At 57.8% G+C, this 20,997-nt stretch overlaps 1 protein-coding gene and 1 long non-coding RNA gene across 5 annotated transcripts in view; both read left to right on the top strand.

Moving 5' to 3' along the window:
* Positions 1–20,997, top strand: part of HIP1 (huntingtin interacting protein 1) — a 53,909-nt gene that overhangs the window by 11,470 nt on the left and 21,442 nt on the right. For 2 of the 4 annotated variants that reach the window (XM_074889864.1, XM_074889863.1), the window contains exon 1: positions 12,650–12,784. The exons of the other annotated variants lie outside the window; for them this stretch is intronic. In XM_074889864.1, coding sequence (XP_074745965.1) covers positions 12,767–12,784 — 18 coding nt within the window. In that variant the 5' untranslated portion in view covers positions 12,650–12,766. Of the gene's footprint in view, positions 1–12,649; positions 12,785–20,997 lie in introns of those variants that run through there. 4 annotated transcript variants of the gene reach the window in all.
* Positions 13,643–17,434, top strand: LOC141952449 (uncharacterized). The gene is made up of 3 exons (XR_012631628.1): positions 13,643–14,419; positions 14,506–14,567; positions 16,954–17,434. It is a non-coding gene; the product is annotated as an uncharacterized LOC141952449 (long non-coding RNA).

The raw sequence follows: 20,997 nt of genomic DNA, 5'->3' as shown, positions 1-20,997 counted from the left end.
CATCTCGTGGAAATGGCAATTAGCCAGGCTGTCTCCATTACATCATTTATCATTTTAACCCCTTTTCCTCCCTTTCCGCCACATTCACTAGCTCCGGGAGCAATTACTCTCTAGTTATCCAGCTTCTCTTCCCATCATCAGGAAAAAGGGATTTTGCACATTGTGGAAATGCTAAGAACTGCTGATTCCTATCAGAGGGGATGAAGTCTGCCAGCTCCTTTCTTCTGATGCTAAGCAAATTTGGGATCTCTGATCCCAGCACCTCCAAGGGACCTTTCCAGCCTGCAAGAGAAGCAGCGTGTTTACTGCTTGGTGAAATAACCAGCATCCTGTGAGCAGCATGCAAGGCAATGGCAAGAGCTTATTCTTCTTATCCTAGGTATTTTCATCTTTTCTGGCCCTAAAGGGTAGGAAGGACCAGTGCTCAGCTCCTTCCGTGTGACTGCCCCACGTAACGACTGCAGCACCGCAGCGGCAGGGTCTGGGCAGTCCTGGCAGCCTGGCTGCTCCTGTACGGGAGCATCTGCTTCTCACCTGCATTTTTTCCTGGTCCTGGTTTTTAGTTGCAATGTGCTCTTCTCCCAGGTAGCAGCATCGTGCAAATTCTCTCCGGTTCTCACCATGTGGATTTCTGTTTCTCTGTGCCTCACCGGTGAGCGCTTGGGTATGGCACAGGGGACTGGCTGTGGCAGCTGGGCTGTGTTCAGGGCTCTCTGGGTTGTTTCTGATAATATCAGTCAGTAGATTTCTAGCACAATTTTCTTTATTTAGCCAAAAATGTTAAAAAAGTCCTGATTTTCCAAATGCCGTAGGAACATGGAGGTTTTTCTCCACAGAAGCACTGAGTGCAGCTCCTGTGGTCCTCGGGCTCAGCCATCCATCCACCTTTGCCCAGACGAGTCTGATCATCCCTGTGGTTTTGTGTCCAAGAGGCTGGCTGTCACTCGCCAGATTTCACAGGAGCCCTTGTCCCCGGTCACACGGGAGCCCTTGTCTATGCGTCACGCTGTCCAGCCCTGTCAGCCTACAGCAGAGCGTGTAGGAGGAGGATGCCCTGGGGGTGGTGAGGACCATGGTCCCCTGTGCTGGGCTGGCCTGGCAGTGTCTGACAGCTGATGAATTGCTGAAAAATAGTGAAATTGGGTGTGTTGAGTGGAATGTTTGATTTTAAGTACTTGGAAAACTTCAGGGCTCCACTGCACCAGCGGGACCCCTTGTTGCCATTTCTGGGAGATGGGGATTGAGTTGCTGCACGTGGCTCGTTTGCTGACGCAAGAGCTGTATCGCAGATGGGGGGTGACTGATGATTTGGGAAGAGGTGCCTGCTTGCCCTTCAGTTCCAGTTCAGCTGTCGATATGTAGCCAGGAGCACACATTTCATCTCTCACAGAATCACAGAATCACAGAGTTGTCTAGGTTGGAAAAGACCTTGAAGATCATCCAGTCCAACAATCAACCCAACATTAACAGTTCCCAACTCCACCAGATCCCTCAGTGCTGGGTCAACCCGACTCTTCAACCCCTCCAGGGATGGGGACTCCCCCCCTGCCCTGGGCAGCCCATTCCAACGCCCAACAACCCCTTCTGGAAAGAAATGCTTCCTAATATCTAGTCTAAACCTTCCCTGGCGCAGCTTGAGGCCATTACCACTTGTCCTGGCACTTGTTCCTTGGCTCAAGAGACTCACCCCCCTCTCTGCACCCTCCTTTCAGGGAGTTGCAGAGGGCCATGAGGTCTCCCCTCAGCCTCCTCTTCTCCAGACTAAACCTCCCCAGTTCCCTCAGCCGCTCCCCATCACACCTGTGCTCCAGACCCTGCACCAGCTCCGTTGCCCTTCTCTGGACACGCTCGAGTCATTCAATGGCCTTTTTGGAGTGAGGGGCCCAAAACTGAACCCACTCATTGAGGGGCAGCCTCACCAGTGCCGAGCCCAGGGGTAAGATCCCTTCCCTGTCCCTGCTGGCCACGCTCTCGGAGCAGATACCTCATCATTTTGGTGTCCTCTGTGCCCCTCTGCCAGCGATGCACGCCCAGCGTCAGGCAGGCAGAGGCAGTTGGCAGCGATAGCAATGTGCATGCTCTGGATGCTGTGATTTGCTTTTGGGAGCAGATTTCCCTCTCAGATTACACCCTCTGATTTCTTGAGACAACGTGGAGGTACTGGGGCTGCCCTTCCCTCTATCTAACTCTGGCAGGGGCATCCTTGGGGTGCAGAGCCCTGCCTCCCTGTCATGGACGGGGCTGGGTCTGGGCTGCTGCCTGCAGCTGTGGTGTGCAGGCAGGGCGGCAGTGTGCAGGCAGGGCTCAGTGCAGGGCTTTCCTGCCTGCTGTAGCCATGGGGACAAGCACTGAATCCCCCCTAACTCCACCCTGCTGCAGAGGATGCATCATCCTGCTTGAGGGGCCGGGGAAGGCAGGGAGCAGGGTGGTGGGTGCAGCCCCCCTGACCCCCCCAAGCCTGTGTCCCTGTGGGATCCCACATGGGTGAGCCACGGGGCACCAGTGGCTCCCAGTGTGGGGGCATCTCCTCCTGCTGCCAGAGAGGGTCCTGATGGAGCTGCCTCTTGCAGTCTGTGCCCGGTCCAACTGTCCCTCATCCGTCTTCCCCGTCCTGCCAGGAGGCACAGGCGTGTTTTCCACACCCAGAGCTGGGTTTTACACTCTCAGTTCCTCTCCAGCCACGGTGCTGGGGCTGGTGGGAGCAGGACAGTGCAACCCTTTCTTCTTGGGCTGGGTAAGCCAAAGGGCGTGCTGGCATGCGCTCCAGCCAGCAGTGTTTGTTTTTGAACAAGGAAAATGAGCGAAAACTAATATTTAGATCTTGGGAAGGGATTTCGCAGCCTTTTGCACGGAATCATGCCTGCAATTCCCCCGTTGGTAAACGTCAGACAGGCAGCAATAACACATGAAACACAGTTTCCTTTATACGCTGGGATTTTTTCCACCTCGGGCTCCACCCTGCGTCCCAGCGGAGATTCCTGCTCCGGCTCCGCGTGCTCCCCAGGCGCTTTCCACACCCAGTGAGCAGGCAGCGTGCCAGATGCTCGCAGCCCAGCAAAGTCATGGAGCTCCTTGTGGGGACCATCACCTGTGGTGGGGGGCATCCGCAGACACAGGAGAGGTGTTGAACACTTAAAAGCTGGTACACTTAAAAGAGCACAAGGAAAGCTTGCTCTCACGTACCAGAATGGGACTGGCTTATTTTCCACTTATCCATCCATCAGAGAACATCCCTTGTTCCTCCTGGGTCTCATCCTGCTCCCCTTCACAGGGAGCGGACGCCCCATCACCAGGTGCTGATCTCCGGCTCAGCCGCCAGTGGCACATACAGTGTGCCAGCAGCACATGGTGGCCTGGGCACCGGGGAGGGATGCTGGGGACTGGGGCTTGGGGACCGTAGTCGTGGCTTAACAAAGCTGGATGCTCGTTTCTGATCTCCTAGGACATCCCAGGGGAGTGCATGCAGACCTCCGTCCTGCTCCAGCGCCAACGGCCCTCTGTCACCTTGGGGATAGGTCCTATGTATTTATTAAGTATATGTAGGCTGAGGTCCTATGTATTTATTAAACCAGTATTTATTAATTATAAGGGTCAGACCTTCCCAGTGGTGGGGATCTGGATGCCAGGAGTGAGCTATTTCCTTGCTGGGGGAGAGGGGAGCAGATTCAGTCATGGGGTATCATCCTGACACTGGTTTCCCGCTGCGTGTGAGGGGATGCTGAGCAGAGACTAAAATGTAATTTTTATCTGTCATTTTGGCATCGGTTCATTTGCTCCACCATTTTCCCACTGCAACTGAAATGGGTGCCTTGATCCCACTGGGTCTGCCGGGAGGGAGACGAGCCCACTGCCCCTTTGCAAGAGCAAGGGCTGCAAACCCACAGCTCTTTGGAGCACACTGGGAAGCGGCTCTGCCGGGGATGGGGAGGTGGACAGAGGTCTCGGGGACTGGGTTGGGGGTTGAGAGAGCTGGGAAGTGACCTGCAATGCCAAAGAAAGCGGAAAAACCTCTGGGAGCACAAGGAGGAGGAGGCGGCGTTGCTGCTAGCCGGCATTGCCTGCTTTGTTCCGACCTCTCCCTGCAACCGCGCGGCACTTAAATACGAATATACTCAGAGCTCAAAACTTTCCCGGGGCTGTAAATATGTTGCCTATTTCCTATAAATACTTTTGCTGCTGCCTGTTAGCTAGAGGCAGGCTCAGTGTCTGCAGCCCTCTGCATCCCGCCGGCACTGTTTTGCAGACTGCAGGCAGGGTCTGGCAGGGGTCTGGCTGCGGGGAAAACATTTGCTGTGGCATTTCCCAACCTATTGCATCAGGTGGTTTCATTTCAGACGGGTTTGTTCCTCATTTGTTACGCAGACGTGACAAAGCTCCTAACATTTAGGGCTTGTTGTAGGTGCTGGGGTGTGTGTAGGCATTTGCAAACCTGCTGGGAGGATCCACTCAGCCCCCTGCTCCCTCGTCTTTTGGGTCTGTGTGGAAATAAAGCTCAGGAGAAGGTGTGAGAAGGTCCTGGCTGGGGGGTGTGCGAGTCTTGGCTGGGCACTGAGCTGAAGCATCACGCATGTGGCATTGCCACCAGGTCTGCAGGTCTCAATTCAAGGGACAAACAGAAGAAGATAATTAAAATGATTCCTCTGATGGGGCAATTCGAAGATCGCCTAAGGCAGAGATTTGGAGACTTGGGAAGGGAGGGGGCTCCATGCGCTTCGGGAGAGGGAGGAAGGCACCTGAGGGCAGATGCTGAAGGTGTTTTGGCATGGCTTCCTCTCCAGCCCCACGAGCACGAGCCGTGCTCCACATGAAGTCTCCAGCTCCCCATACATGAAGCCTCCAGGGCAGAACCTGGGCGCTTGGTGGGAGCCGTGATTTACCAACCATCTTCTGAATCATTGACAGCACTGACCCAGATATGGGGGGGCTGCAAAGTGGAGAAATGCGGACAAAGTGGGCGGCCACTGAAGGGCGTAAATGGCCCCACTGATGGGGACAGATGCTGGGGGCATTTGTCCCCGCAGATCTCAGGCTTGAAAGGAGGTGGGTGACAGAGGAGCTCTGGGCGCTGGCAGCGCAGGGAGCAGCGAGGTGGCAAACATGGGAGTGGTGAGCACAGCGCTGGCGGTTCCGCAGTGGGGTTGTGACCTTTGCTAACCCTGTTTCCTTCTTCTGGGCGTTTTGGTTATCTCGAGGGTGTCAGTGTTAGGCTTATAAGAAGGAAGCGACTAACTACAGCAGTGCATTGTGCATGTGTAAAGGAAGACTGAGCCTCAGCTGGAGTCAAGAAGGGTTTCCAGATAACCTGCATATACAGAGGGGCCTCAGGGGACACAGAAGACACCTGTGAGTGCTGAGCAAGTGGCCATGTACATACTAGCTAAGGTTAAGCGTGCAGGTTTTACACCCCACTGCCATGATTTCCTCACACACAGTTGCTGTTGTTGCTGCTGAAGGCTGTCCTTTTGGATCGAGGACTTCAGGTGGTGCCTTCCCCATTCATCATAGGATCATGGACTCACAGAATGGTTTGGGTTGGGAGGGACCTTCAAAGATGATCCGCTCCAGCTCCCCTGACATATGCAGGGACACCTTCCACTAGCCCAGGTTGCCCAAAGCCCCATCCAATGTGGCCTTGAACCCTTCCAGGGAGGGGGCAGCCACAGCTTCTGTGGGCAACCTGTGCCAGTGTCTCCCCACCCTCAGTGTACAACATTTCTTCCTTATGTCCAGCCTAACCCCACCCTCGGTCAGTTTAGAACCATTGCCCCTTGTCCTGTCACTGCAGGCCCTGGTCAAAAGTCTCTCTCCCTCTCTCCTATAAGCCCCCTTTAAGTACTGAGTGGCCACAGTCAGGTCTCCCCGGAGCCGTCCCTTCTCCAGGCTGCACAACCCCAATGCTCTCAGCCTTTCTCCATAGCAGAGCTCTTCCAGCCCTCGGACCATTTTGGTGGCCGCCTCTGGACCAGGTTCCTGCCTGCCCTGTGCTGGGGACCCCCGAGCTGGCCGCAGTGCTCCAGGGCTCTGAGGAGAGCGGGGCAGAGGGGAGCATCCCCTCCGTCGGCCTGCTGGCCACGCTGCTGGGGACGCAGCCCAGGAGACGCTTGGCTTTCTGGGCTGCGAGCGCACATTGCCGGCTCATGTCCCATTTGTCACCCACCAGCATCCCCCAGTCCTTCTCTGAGGGGCTGCTCTCCCTCCCTCCCTCCCTCCCTCCCTCCCTCCCTCCCCCAGTCTGTGCTGGTTCTGGGGTTGCCCACCCCCCGTGCAGGACCTTGCACTTGGCCTGGTTGAACTCCATGAGGTTCACATGTCCCCCTCCTCCAGCCCTCTGGATGCCACCCCTTCCCTCCAGCGTATGGCTGCACCGCTCAGCTCAGTGTCACCCTTTCTGTGCCTTCCCAGCCCTCCACTCCAGGTGGGGAACGGGAGTTTCTCCTTCTCCAGGTTTGGATAGGAGGATCTGCCTGGCTCCTTGCAGCCTCAGCAGGGGGGTGAAGCAGTGAGCAGGGAGGATACTGCTTATCCCGTGTCTCACTTTTCCTCTTGCATTTTTAATCCCATTAGCTTTGCAGAGCTGCTCGCTGAGTTCCCGCTAACCTTGGACGGGCCCCGTCCGCCGGCGCTGTCTGAGCGATGTTACACGAGGCTCGTGCAGTTGCTGTAACACCAACGGCTATAGATTGAACAAGGAGCTAAAAATAACAAATGATCAATAATGGCAGCATGAACCCTGGCTTTTTTTTTTTTTTTTAAGAAAATCTGTGTATTGACAACACAACAAAGCGGCTTCCTGTAAAGGCAGGAGGAATAATGGAGCCGGGCTCCCTGCCCATGCCCGGGCCTGGGGCTGGCAGCGGCGCTGGCTTCGCCCACGGCCCTGGGTCCCGCGGGTTCTGCACCCCGGGAGCCCTGCACTGAGCTGCTTGGGGCGATGTGGAAGGGCAGCACTCCCCCCCGACTCCCTGTGCTGCTCCAGCCCGTGGTGAGGAGCTGGGGGAGCTCGGTACTCCCTGAAATAACCCCCTCGCTGGCAGCCCGGCTGCCTGCTCCTGCCTGCACTGCCTGCTCCACTTCAGCGCGGCCGCCAGCCCTGGACCCATGCCCGCTTCAGACTGATCTGCTTTTTCCTCTCGCTTTCACATGCCCAGGAAACTGCGGCATTACAAGGATTTGAAAATGGCCTTGAGCTTTTTAAGCACTGGTCCAGAGCGGATATTTTTCCTAAATCAAGATTTGCAAAGATTTGGGCATTAGTCAGCTGGGAGGATTTCCAGAAGTACCAGAGCACCCAAACACCCTTTAAATCTGCCTCCCGTGCAAGTGCAGGTTTGGTACTGAAGAGCAGCTGGCTCACCAAGCAATTTGGGGAATATTTTTTTACATCACCAGTGTTAGTGTAAGGGTTTTCTGAAGGTTGTTCGTTGCTGGAGCTCTTCTGAAAATCCTGGTGGTGTGGGATCAGCCTGGAGGGGTTTGACCGTATTGCGACGTCTGAGTCCAGAGAAACTCATCACACCTTCAGCTTCTGCTAATGCAGCTGCTCCATCCCTGTATCCCAAATAACCAGTGGCGTGATGCTGGTGCCTGGGGCAGGTCTCAGCTCTGTTTCAGAAGGACGTGGAGCAGCGCAGTGGATCAGTCAGGGAAGGTGGGCTGTGTTTCGATGCTCTAACCTCCCAGCTCAGTGGAAAAAAAAATCCGTTTCTGCCAACGGTGATGGCGAGGTGGGTTTTTCCTCTAAATCACACTGTTACAAATACACCCCGGTGCCCAGCATTCACTCCCGTCTCGTAAAAAGCAAAACTCCTTGCACAGCCAGCAATGCTCTCCCAGCTTCATGGACCAGCAGCTAAACCCAGCTTAATGAGTCCTCAAAGGCATATCCCCCGAGCGAGTGCTTGGGGATCTGCAGAGATACTGAAAAGAGCTCAAACCTGCAAAATAGAAAAGAAATAGTTTTCTAAGTGCTCAGTGGTTTTCCCAATGAACTTGCTATTCTGCTTTATACCTAGAGCTCAGAAAACCCCAGGATCCTGGAGATCCCATATCAGAAAGATGCTCCAGCAGCATCTTGCATGGTTGAGCCATGGTGCAGGACTGTTTTATTGTGAGCTAAAAGAGCTGCTCTGGGGAGGTGGGTTGAAAGTGCTTCTGCACTGGAGCAGCTGGAAAAAAATGACGTTCCCCAAGGAAAATAACTTTAAGAGAGGGGGGTGGTTTGAGAGCGCAGCTCCCATTTGGTTCCTTCCCTCGGGGAAGACTTGGGAAATACAGAGAGATCAAGAGGGAGCAACAGATATTATTAGTCATCCAGGAGGGAGGCGGCTGCAGGGGAAGAGGGTTTAAAAGGCTTCAGAGTATTTTTAGACCTGGTAAAATGAACAGTAAGGGGGGGAAAAAAGAAGCAAGGAGACCTGTGAGAGAGATGTAGATGCTTCATGGAGCAGAGTGGCCTGGACTTTCTGCTCCATCCTGCCCTGAGCATCAACTCAGGCTGAGATTTGCTCAAACAGAAGTAGGGGATGTAAAACCAATAAAAGAAAATGCCTTCTAGAACATTACCCGACGAACCTCGTCAAGCTGGCTGTAATGACAAAAGGCCACATTTGCCGACATATTTTAGCCCTAATTCCCCTCATTTTAACAGGAGTCAGTTGCCAAGATAGAGTTTAAAAGCTGCTTGCTGAGCCTCCAGTGTGCTTGGGGAAGATGCTGAATGTCTCTTCCTTCTTCATCCATCGTGGTCTGGACCACACGTACTGTCCTGGCAGCTCAGAGGAGCATAATGGAGCTGCAGGAGGATGGAGGGTGTTTCCAGCGGGGTGTAAAGGGTCTCAGAGTGCAGCATTGGAGGAGGCTTAATATAGCCAGTGGGGAGAGGAGGGGGGTCTCTGCCTGTCCAGATCAGCTGGGAGGATGATGAAGGCACTCAGGGGACAGGGTGAGGCAAGGGGCTGCCTCCCCCCTGGTTCTCCAGGGAAGCAGCCCTTGCTTTGCCTTCCCTATTCCCTGCCAGGAAAGGTCCCTTCCTACCCCCGAGCCGGAGGGGTTGACGGAGGCAGCACCTCTGATGCCCTGTGGTTTTCCAGCAGCCCCCTCAGCGCATCCCCAGCATCCCCCCCACTGCCTTTATTCACAAGGTAATTGCCTCCATCCCAGGTGGAGAGCATCTGCTCTGGAGAGGCTTGCTAGGGCTGATCTTCCGCAAGCTCATCCCGAATTGCTGGGATGGGATGCAGGAGCCTGGGATGAAGTGGGTGGGTTTGCACACCCGACTGGGATGCTCTGTGTGTCCTCCCGGGCTCCCGCCGCAGCGGCACAGAGATTTAGAGCGAGTTCACTTATTGCACAGCCATTAGTGGATTTGTGCAAGTGAGTTAAGTATAATAAATATATATTTGTATCTATAGCAGGTGCTCCTGCGGCTGCAGAGCAGCAGGTCAGCACCTCAGCATCTTTACCGGAGCCCCTGGGAGTAACCCAGGAGCACCGTGCAGGGCACAAGTGGCTCTTGTGTGCCAGCACCAGTGTTTCTGCACCACGATGCAGTGAACCAGAGCAGGGAACTCCCCTGGGCTCGGTAAAGCAAGAAGGAAATTCCTTTCACCCCGATGCATCCCCGTAGCAGTGGCATTTGTCCCCAGGGGTCACACTGGCCCCTCCTGAGCCCTGGTGTGACCGTGTGCGCTGCCACCCCCACTCCCCACTTGGTGCTTTCAGCTTGGGGAGCGCAGCTCTGCCAGCCACTGGGGAATCCGGGTTTCCCTTTGCTCTGGGGACCCTCGTGAAATTGCCTTTAAATTAATTTTCAGATTTTCGTCTTGGCTCTTATTTTTGCGCTCTAGCTGAAGACCCCCCCCTCCTTGCTGTGAAGCCGGGTAGACTTGGAGCTTGTTCCCTTTTCAAGTGCTTCCTGGTGGCCTCCAAAATCTGGGTTTTACTGGCTGGAGCGGCTCAGCCGTGAGGAACCACACAGTGACCGTGGCCGTGCCGCAGCAGCAGGACACTTGCATGTCCCAGCTCTGCAGCATCTGTAGGAAACCATCAATAATGACAATATCCATCTTCTCTCTGAGCTGGCTTTAGCACCAGCTGAGATGTTTGGTTCAGGAGTGAGCTTGTGTGAAAGCTTGATTTTGAAAAAAAAGGTTAATGATGACGAGCTGACTTAATTTGTGGGATTAAGGAGGAATGTTGGGAACACAAAGCCTGGACGCAGGAGGTGGGCAGCTTGCTATGGCTGCACACAGGTTTCGATGGTATTACAGGGTGTTGCCAGTAAATATGGCTAAAGGATGGATCCTGCATGTTATTTTACAAACTACCTATTTCCTATGCAGGTGGCATTGTAGGAAACGTCACATCCATCCTATGCGTGTGGCAGGGGGGATTGGGTTTTCTCCGGAGGATGCTCTGGTTTTGGCTGTGCCTTGCAGGGTGTGCTCTTTGCATACCTGCCTTAAGATCTCTTCATGCAAATAAGGCATTAAAACCTGATGGCCAAGTGCTAATTGCAGGGCTGTGGCCTCTGGAAGCTGTGGCTTCTTGGTGCCTCTGGAGAACAGCGCTCTGGGAAGCAAGCACCGCATCTGCGGGACGTCCTGGGACAGCAAGGCAGCAGCGGTGGTAGCATTCAGAGCAATGCTAAACCCAGCTAAGGGTGAATTAATTAATTCCAGGATCCCCTTAAGCCAGGGGGAACACCAGGCTGGGGGCTGGGCTGCATCGCAAGGCCCCAAGCACCCACTTTCCATGCCGAGAGCACAGCTGGGAATCGCTCAGCGAGGGGCTTCGCCGTGGGGAGGGGACAAACCCCCGTGCCGCTGTCAGCCGCGGTGCTCAATGCTGGGTCTGTCCCCTCTGCTTTCGGTGCCGGGGATGCCGGGGTTGGTGCTTTGCCCCCTGTGGCCAGCGCAGCAGAGACCATTCTTGCCATGCACACACATGCTGTCATGCCTGTCGTGACAGGGACTGTGGAGCCCCATTGTGCCTGGCGTGACAGGGGCAGATATCCACGACAGGGGCAGGTACCTGTGATAGGAGCAGGCACCCGCAATCGGGGCAGGTACCCCACCCCCAGAGCGCTGCCTCGTGCCCACCCCCAGGCTCAGAGCAGGGACCAGACTCTGCTCCTGGAGAAATCTGGCTGCTGCTTGAAACCATCTGGTCCAGCAGAACACCGAGGAGCCACGTACCTGCGGAGCGGTGCGTCTACCCGTCTGTCCCAGGAATTGCAGCGGAGACTTTAACACCCACCTGAGGAAAACACAACCTGGCCCTAAAATCTGTCCTCCCCCCAGGGCTGGGATTAATTGGGTGGGGAGGGTGGGTGCAGAGCTGGGTGCTGGCAGGGCACGGGGTGGCGGTTCTCCGTCGCCGCAGGGATGTGGGATCCCGTTATCTTATTAAGAGCGGCCAAATCACCATCCCGGAGTAAGTGGCTGAGCCGCGACTAGACTATAGTAATCCTGGGGGATTAGTGTCTTCAGCCAGGCCGGCACTGCAGAAGCGTTTTTTTCTTACGGCTGTGAAGCTTCTCCTCTGCCTTTCCTCCTCCCTGCTTTGGGGTTGCTTTTAGGGGATCACAGAAAAATAGAAGAATCATTTGGGTTTCTTTCGTGCTTCCCCTCCTGAGCACCGATAGGAGCTGGGAAAAACCCAAAATATTCCTGCCTGGGTGTTTGCCTGTCCCAGCGGGTCAGCAATCCCTGCTCAGGGTGCAGGCAGCACGGGCAGTCTGTGCCGTGCCGTGCCTGCCCGAGGATGGGGGCTGAGGTCGGGGGACTCGTTTACCACCCCAGTTTAATTGCTTTTGTTGTTGCGACCGGTACTGTGACAGCCGAGGGGGCTCCTGTGCGAGCGAAACCCAGTGCAGGTCCCCGGGCAGAGCCTGGGGTGCAGCTTCCCCCGGGCACAGAGCTGGGGTGACTGGGGCAGGGGGACAGGGAGCAGGGAGGGGCAGGTGGGGCAGGGGATGGGGCAGAGTATGGAGCAGGGACCTGGCAGTGGGGCAGGGGGTCGGGCAGGGGATCTGGAAGGGGATTTGGCAGGGGGTCAGGCGTGGGGCAGAGAGACGGGCAGGGGGGCAGGCAGGGGGGCAGGGGGTGGGGCAGGGGGGCAGGCAGGGGGGCAGGGGGTCGGGCAGGGGATCTGGCAAGGGGGCAGGGGGTCGGGCGTGGGGCAGAGGGTCAGGCAGGGGGTCGGGCAGTGGGGCAGACGGTCGGGCAGTGGGACAGGGGGTCGGGCTTGGCGTTGGGCAGTGGGGCAGGGGGTCAGGCAGGGGGGTCGGGCAATGGGGCAGAGGGTCGGGCAGGCTGCGCCGGGGGGGCGCGGAGCCCACCGCCCGCCCTGCCTCCAGCCACCCCCTCCACCTCCGCTCGGCCGCTGCCCCGACACCACCCCGCGGGCTGCGGGCGGGCGCTCCCGGGGGGGGCGGGCGGGCGGTTCCGCGCGGGAGGTGACGAGCCGCCCCCCCACGCCCCCCCCCCCCCCCCCCACGCGCGCCCCCGCGGGGCTCCTTTGTTATTCCTGCGGAGCGCCGCGGCTCCCCCCCCCCTTCCCCCGCCCCCTGCCCAGCTCGGCTGTGCCGCCCCCCGCGGGAGCGCGCCCGTGCGCGGGAGCGCGCCCGCCCCCCCCCCGCCGTTCCGCCGCCGCCGCCGCCCGGCAGAACCTTCCAGCGCCGCCGCCCCGAGGGGCCGCCGCCATGGGCGCCGCCGCGCCGCCCTGAGCCCGCGGGGGCCGGAGCCGCCGCCGCCGCCCCTCCGCCATGGAGCTGGGCAAGGTGGTAAGTGCGCGGCCCCGGGGAACTCCCCCCTGCCAAAGGGACACCCCCCCCACCCCGGGGACCCCCCGCAGGGACGCCCCCCCAGCCCCTCGGCAGGGCACCGGCATCCAAGGTTTACGCCTGGACTGAGGGTTTCCATCCAGCGAAACTCCTTCCCAGGGAAGTTTGTGAGCCCCCAGCTCTCGGCGGTGTAAAATCCGGGGGCAGCAGGGGAGGGGGTTTGTGGGGGCAGCGGGAGCCGTGCGCCCCCCCCTTCGGTTATCGGGGGGGCTCCTACTCGCGGTTGAAGCTGCTCCCCGCCGTGCTGCCGCAGCCCGGCTCGGGCTTTGCTCCCACCCACCCGGTTAACGTGCTTTCCCCCCGGTCTTCGGCTCGGCTGGGTGCCACGAGCAGCCGTGTCCCCGCGTCCCCGTGTCCTCATGCGTGGTGCTGCTGTCACAGCCCCTTCGCCCTGTGGGGGCAGCCCCTCACCCGGCCATCAGGGATGGAAACAAGTTTGGGGTAAAAATTGGGATTTTAGGGTCTGTTGCTGCAGGGGGGCACGACCATCCCCTCTGCTGCTCACCTGCGAAGAGGGATTTTGCTTTTCGCGGGGCTCCGGCAGAGCCAGGCTGGGGACGGGGAAGGTCCCCCGGGCGCTGCCCGTGCGGTCCTGGCTCCGTTCTTGGCTCCGTTGCAGGATCCGGAGCTCCCGGAGGGGAACGGGCGAGGGACGCCCCGTCCTGCCGGCGGGAGCTGCTGCTCGGCGGGAGGCGTTGGAGGAAGGATTGGCACCAAAGCTACCTCGGCACCGCCGGGCTGCGCAGCCCCAGAGCATCCCAGCTCCGCTAAATTCGGGAGCATCGCGCTAGGGCGAGACACCCCCGGGTGTTGCTGCCGGGGTGAAACTTCCCGAGGAAGGTGGGTCCTGGGGTCCAGCTGGTCACCAAAATGTGCCTTCGGAGATGAGCTCCTGGCGTCTGCTCCTCGCATCCTCCAGCCTCGCTCTTTTATTTCCTCCTGTTCCAAAATATGCCCAAATATTTGCCTTTGTTGGGAAGCAGAAGGCTCCGGTCGGGACCACTGGGAATGTTTCAGGAATATTTGAAGGCGGTGGAGGACCTTCCTGAGCCATCAACCCTGGAATACACAGCCATCCTCCCTCCCCCGATAGAAATCACCGCTGCTGGAAGAGATTATCTTCGCATAAAATCCCCACTTAAAATTAAAATCCTGGCTAACGGAGCAGCTTGTGGGAAAGGCTTTAGCCATGGCCGAGCCAGCTGGGCAACGTGGGGCATAAGTGATCGAGTGCCCATATCAGTAATTAAGCGAGAAGAGTAACGAGTGATTTTTGCGGGGAGCAGCCGTGGAGGGGTGCAGGGCTCCCAGGGAGCTCCTGGTTTTCCACCTCTCCTCAGATCCACCCACCCGGGATGGGGTCTGGTTGTGCTGAGGGGTCTCCGCTTGCGGTGGGTCAGAAGTGCCCAGCAGCAGGAGCCAGGGCTCGTGCTGGCCCTTTGTGGTGCGGGAGGTGACCAAAGCACTCCCCAAGCTCTTCTGCAGCCTCGGTTGACTTCTCTTTTGACTGTTATTTCAGCTGGAGGCTTCAAAGGGATCCAAGTTTTACAGTGTCAACTTCCCCCATGGTCATTGGTGAGATTTGGCTTCCGTAGCCTCGCTTTTTGCCAGCTCTTCTCCCCAAAATCAGTTTTCTCACTGTCCTTTTTTTTTTCCCAAAGGTTTATCTGTGTATGGGAAAAGTCTGTATTCCTTAAACTGGATTTAAAAAACACACCTCCAGGTAATTATCTGCATTAAGTATTTATGGCACTGGAGAAATCCAGTGGCCCAGCTCTTTGGGTGCTGGTCCCCCGATGGTGGACAGTGATGTGTTCAACGTAGCAAGCGTTGGTGGAGCCAAACCCTTCCAGGCTCCGGTGACCAGCCCAGCTCTCCCCTGCTGGCATCAGATGTCTCACTTGAGTCCTTGGGACCCACCACAAGTCGGTTGGGTGGTTGTCTTCGTTCTTTCCTTTTGCTTGTCTCGGAGGTGGAGAAGTGATCAACCTGTGCTGTCTTGGCCTGCCCCAGCTCTCGTGATGGTGTTGAACTCATTATTTTTGCTGGAGGCTCTGGAAAGGCCAGGAGGAGCGATGGGTTAAGTCCTTGCACGTGCAGCTCATGGGCTCATCACCCTGGGGATCCCAACCTCTGCTTTGATGCCACCCTGCTGCCCTTGAGAGGAGCTGGGAGCTAGTGGGGTGATCTGTTCAGATACACTCAGAACATGTAGCCTTCAACTTATTTTCATTTTTCTACCGTGATAACGGTGCTACAGCTCATGAGGCAAAGGCTTTGGTGGGAGTCAGACAGCAGCTCTTCTTGTGGTGTGGAGACCTCTGAACATCCCATCACCCCTCCCTGGCCTGGCCCAGGTGGTTTCTGCCCTGTAAGCACTGCCCGTGCTGGAATAGCTCCTCCATAAGGCTCACATCAGGCTTCCGCTGACGGTGCTGACTGTGGGTAGACCAAGCTGGACGTTGATCTGAAGTCATCATCCTCCCAAACCCGGGAGAGCAGACACCGGGGTGGCGATGCCAGGACAGGTTTGCCAAGAAGAGCGTCGTGGCGATGCTGTTGGTTTCCAGCGTGGCTCTCAGAGCCTGTGGCTGTCTCCCTGATGACTCTGGTTTGGGGTGTCCTGTGTGCTGTGGGGCAGGGTGTGGGGCAAGGTGTCCCCAAACCCCACCCTGAGGCCCCCGTGGTGGTGTCCCTTGGGATTCAGGGCTGTCTCTGGTACACCTTGGTCCTTCTTCTCGTGCTGGCATCAGAGCTGGTGGTGTCAGCATCTCCTCCTAGAGAGGTACGTCTGAGCCACCACGGCTGGGAGCAAACCCCAGCGGAGGGGTGGGGTTTCGGGGGGGAGGCAGCGAGGTTTTGGGGTCTCATGCTGGAGGCCGACATTGCTTTGTGGAAAATGTGGTTGGTTTATGGCCCAAGCGAGGGGAAATCTGAGACTTGTGTCATTTTGGGGATTATCTCATCTGGTGAGAGCAGGACAGCAGCACCTTCAGGGGGATGCTCACACAGCCCTGGTCAAGGCACTTCATCCCTGGAGCAATTCTGGCACGTAGCCAGCCTGGAGAAGAGCACATGTCATACGAGGAGCGGCTGAGGGAACTGGGGGGGTTTAGTCTGGAGAAGAGGAGGCTGAGGGGAGACCTCATGGCCCTCTCCAACTCCCTGAAAGGAGGGTGCAGAGAGGGGGGATGAGTCTCTTGAGCCAAGTAATAAGTGATAGGACAAGAGGGAATGGCCTCAAGCTGCGCCAGGGAAGGTTTAGACTGGATATTAGGAAGTATTTCTTTGCAGAAGGGGTTGTTGGGCGTTGGAATGGGCTGCCCAGGGCAGGGGTGGAGTCCCCATCCCTGGAGGTGTTCAAGAGTCGGGTTGACCCAGCACTGAGGGATCTGGTGGAGTTGGGATCTGTCAGTGCTGGGTTAATGGTTGGACTGGAGGATCTTCAAGGTCTTTTCCAGCCGAGATGATTCTGTGATTCTGTGATTCTAAACTCATGGATTCAGTAGCAGATGCAGCCAAATAGCCTGGATTAAATGATGGGAGGGTATTTCTAATGTCTCCTCTCACTCCATACTCAAAGGAAGCATTTAGGACTGAGCAGGAAGACTGGTTTGTGCTGAGCATCCTCTTATGTAGAAACACGTACGTGCACATACGAGGCACGCAGCACCTGGCCCCGCACGCCCGGCCAGCGCTGTCTTTCTGCCTTCCTTCTCCTCTGGCTGCCGGCGGGCACAAAGCCGGGCTTGTTCCCTGCTCCTGCCGCTGCTGTCCAAGGCCACAGGCACCGGGCAGCCCCGCAGAGGGGGGACACGGCTGCCCCGGATCTCCCCAGGAGCTCTCGCTGGTCCCCAGTGGGGCGCTGAGCACCTCTGGTGTTACCCAGTTGGCTTTGCTTTGGGATTTTGCCAGAGAAAAACCTTTCCTGAGCCCTGCGAGGCTCTGATTTGCTTTTAGCTACTGTTGGCGAGCGATGTTTAAAGAAAGGCATGTGCCCTCTGAAAAGCTTGCCCTCACGGCTGTGTCCTGCACACCTCCAGGGCTGGAGTGAAGCTTTGCTAGACTGGGATTTGCATTTTAATTAAGATCATGGATTTTTTTTCCAGGCTTGCTGTAGTCGGGTCTGCTTCCCCTGGAGCCCCTGCAGGGCTTGGTTGCGAGCAGTTTTCCAGAGGTATGCTCCGTCCCAGCTCTCCATTTATAGAAAGGAATTAAGGAGAAATGAGAGAGCATTACTAAGAGGATTTGCACTGAGACTTACTCAATTTCTCCAAATAATTTGCAATAGCTCTGGATTCTTTAATCAACACTCATTTCCTTTTGGAAATGAAAGGAGAAGCGGGAAGGCGCCGTGCAGGTCCTGAGCAGAGTTTGGCTCTTCGCGGTGGAACAGGAGATTTGCAATTCAGGGAAGACTGAGGGTGTAGTTTGGGGAGATCTGGCAGGGGGTGAGGGTGTGCAAATGTGCATGTGAAAGAGAGATGTTCCTCGGTGCTCAGACAGCCTCTGTCACTCTGTCCCAGGTCCCTCTGTGCATTTTTGGGCTCCTCTGTCCCTGTCTGGAGCCTGCAGTCGCGTGCCTCGTGTTTTAGTTGACACGAGCCCCGGTTGGGAGTGGGGTCACCCTGGTGCAGAGCTGCCAGGGGCTCAGCTCTGGTGAGAGACAGGAGTCATGGGGGTCCTGCGGGATGCGGTCCAGCTCGCCCCAAGGGCTGGCAGCACTCCTTGCCAGCAGGATTCCTGAAGTCCTGTGGGAACGGTGCTAAATTCCCCCGGGCAGGGCTGTGGTGACATATCAAACCGCAGGAAAAGACCTTGCACGGGTTCCTGGGGACCTCTGGGTGCTGCAGAGAGAGGAGAAGCCGCTCAGGCAGGTCCTGCTGTTCCAGGGCAGAGATGCCGGGTTGGATAGTCCCTGGTCTGTGTTATCCGACTCTGTTCCTTCCCTCAAGGGCCCGAGCCTTTCCGTGCTTGTGGCAGTGGGGTTTCCTTGTCCCGCCCTCGCTCGCAGCGTTCCCGGTGCTGCCCAGCCTCAGCAGAGCACCCATGGCCCAGCCCTGCTCTGGGTGCTGCTCCGCTGAGGTCTGACCCCCACCCCAGCCCCGTGGCCCTGCCAGGGGGAGGCCACCATGGCGGTGTCCCCCCCTTGCAGCCCTCGTTGTGCAAACGGGGCCCCGCCAGCCTCTCCTCTCGCTTCCCTCCCAGCCCCGCTGCCTCGGCGTTGTTGCACAAGAGGAAACACTGGGGTTTTCCTTCCCCGGTGACAGGGCAGGGTGTGGGGCTGGAGGAAGGGCCCAGCTGCCCTGTGCCTGCCGTGGTCCCCTGCCCTGCTCCCAGCGCTGGGGGGGCAGCGGTGGGAGAGGAGCCCTTTGGGCGCCCGTGGGGGTCTGGGCACCTGGGGCTGACATCCCTCCATCGGCAAGAAACCAGAGCTGAGCCAGCGGTGCTGCCAAGGACACACTTGTGGCCTGGCAGGTTAGAAACAGCCCTTGTGGTGTAGAAACCCATAATTAAATTAAATTTACAAAACCATCAGCTGTAGGTGCCGGATGGTGTGGGGCAGCAGTGCCTGTGGGTCTGGATTGAAGACCCTCTCCATGGCAAAGAGGTCTGAGCTTTTTTTCAAGGCAGTCTTAAATTTTGCTCCTCCTTGACCCAGTTTTGCAGCCAAGGCTCGTGGACAGGACCGTATGCCACTGTCGCCTTCCCTGACCCTGCTCGTCCCTTGGAGGTGATGCTTGCAGCCTTGGTCCCTCGCTGCTGCCCTGTGCTCCTCCAGTTGGCTTGTGCGGGCGCTGCCGGAGCCGCTGGCTGATGGAGCGATGGTTTGGGCAACTCCCAAGGCCCGGTGCCTGCTCCGAGTGGCTCCCGGGGTGGGACCCCTGCCCTGCCCTGCCCTCCTGGAGGATGCAGCGGGGAGGTGGGGTGCCTGTGACACCCACAAGCACAGAAACATGGGATCCAGCTTTTCCTCAGAAAACCTTTCTGCCATCCAGACGGACATTGCGTGTGCTTCAAACAGAGCAGGGGGCTCAGGGATGGAGGGTCCTGGAGGCCACTGCCCGGACCCAGGGGCTGCCAGCCCGCTGTCACCCTCACACTGTGTCTCCCCACTCTGGGGCATCACTGAGGGCCTCTTCGGTTGGAAAAAAGTGTCCATGCTTTACCAGGAAAAGTTGTCAGGAAAGAGCAGTTAAACTGGGAGCTCCATTTCCAGCTTTCCTGGGGATGTGCTGACCGCTGGCACTGCTTCCCTCCGGACACCACCCCCCCTCCGGTCTTTCAAGGGCAGTGGGAGCGGACGCGTGCTGGGGTGAAGCCGCCGGCTTTGGGAGAGCGGTGCCTGCACCCTGCCCCTGGCTGTGAGCTTCCACTCGCCAGCTCCAGCTCTGCACTTGTGGTCCAGGAGTCCCGTTTCGAGGTGGGACGCGCGTTTAAACACTGATCCTGGCACTCCCTCACGGTGCCAGGTGGCCCGTCACGGTTATCCTGCCTGCCTGCGCCTTCCTGGCTGTGGACTGGGATTTTGGATGAGGACAAGCTGCACCTGGAGCTGGATCCATGGAATGTGTCACCTGGGGCTGTTGGGACGTGGGCATCACGCTCTGGGCTGCCACCACTGGCAGAGAGGCACCTTCCTGAGGATTTTGTGGGGATTTTTCTAATGCTGAATTTCATTTTATGGTTTTCATAAAGGACAAGGCGCTGTGGCCGTGCTTGGTTCTCTGGCGTTGGGAACCTGCTTCCCTCCATCCAGCCCCTCAGGAAGGGATGTCTGATGGGGTCAGGTTTCTGCACCGACAGTGTTTCTTTCAGCTCTTCTTAAAACCAAGCTAAGATGCAGGTTCTGGTCCGTGTCCAGCCTGCCACTGGACCGGGATGCTCATACCTTGCAGCTGGTGATCCAGGTCCCCTGCCACCCCGAAATGAGCCTCCTGCCATCTTACTGATGACCTTCATGGTCACCTCCATGACCTCCATGGTCACCAGTAAGCAGGGACCTGGTGGTGAGGGCGGTGAGCAGCTCAGCACGGCTGGAGACCCACCGTGGTCCCCGACAGAGCCAGCACCATAGGGATGGGGCTGCAAACACCACAGGGCTGCATGGACCAGCCCTGCTCCACAGCTGGCAGCGCAGCTGGAGCGAGCAGCAGCATCCCCACAGCAGAACTGGTTCATACTGGGACATCAGGACCCAGACCCCGTGTTTCAGCTAAGGGGGTGCTCGGTCCTGGGATGGGGGTGCAGCTGGCAGCGGTGGGTGGGATCAGCTGTCTCAGCCCTTCAGCACTTTGTCCCTGCTCTGGCTGGTGGATGCTTCGGTGGCTGAGGGACTTCCTGGGGAGGTGAGCTGGGCTCAATGCTGCGGGGTTGGGGCCATGCTCAGTTGTATGTGGGGTGCCCGTGGCTGGTGCCCGTGGGCTCCCCGAGCCCTGCTCAGCACAGAATCATTGGGGTTGGTCCTGATGAAGCCGTAGCGGGGCCACCTCGGAGAGGGTGAGCAAGCGGGGGTGCAAGAAGGGTGGCAGTGAGGAAGGCGCTGGGATTAATCCCGCTGCTTTAATTGGTTTATGTCAGTAATTAGCTACTTGTGGCAGTGCTGAGCCAGACGGTTTCTTCCCTCAGCAGCAGGATCCTCACGGAGCAGGTGCTGGGAAAGTGCTCAGTGCCGCTGCCAGCAATGCAGGAGCTTGGGGAGGGTGGTCCTGTGCTGGCATCGCTGTGCTCCCACGTAGGATCAGCCACAGCGTCCCCCCGCTGCTGACAGAGCTCTCCGAGGGGTAGAAATGGAGTAGGGTTAAAAGTCCTGCCGAGCAAACGTTTCCAGGCTGCTGCTGCCTCTCTGGAGGCTAAATGGGGCGCTGGCTCTGCCCAGGCTCCTCAGCGTGGGCTTCCCGAGGTCCCTGACATCCGCACTGCAAGTCTTGCCCTTCCTGGCAGAGAGCAAAAGGGCAGCTTGTGGGCAGGGTTGTGCTGGGGAGAGGCTGCCTGCCCCGCAGGAGGGTTGTGCAGGCTCCCGGCAGGACCAGAGTGGCCGTGGAGCTCCGGCAGTGGGGATGGTTGTGCCGTGTCTGGATGTGCCTGTCAGTGGTGAGACGGGGAGGTGGCAGCAGGTACCAGCCAGGGCAGCTGCCTGCGCTGGGGGCAGC

The sequence above is a fragment of the Strix uralensis genome, chromosome 20, assembly GCF_047716275.1.
Source record: "Strix uralensis isolate ZFMK-TIS-50842 chromosome 20, bStrUra1, whole genome shotgun sequence".
NCBI classification, from domain to species: Eukaryota; Metazoa; Chordata; class Aves; order Strigiformes; family Strigidae; genus Strix; species Strix uralensis.
The sequence above is the reverse complement of the archived record's forward strand: the minus strand, read 5'-3'. Positions and strand labels throughout refer to the sequence as shown.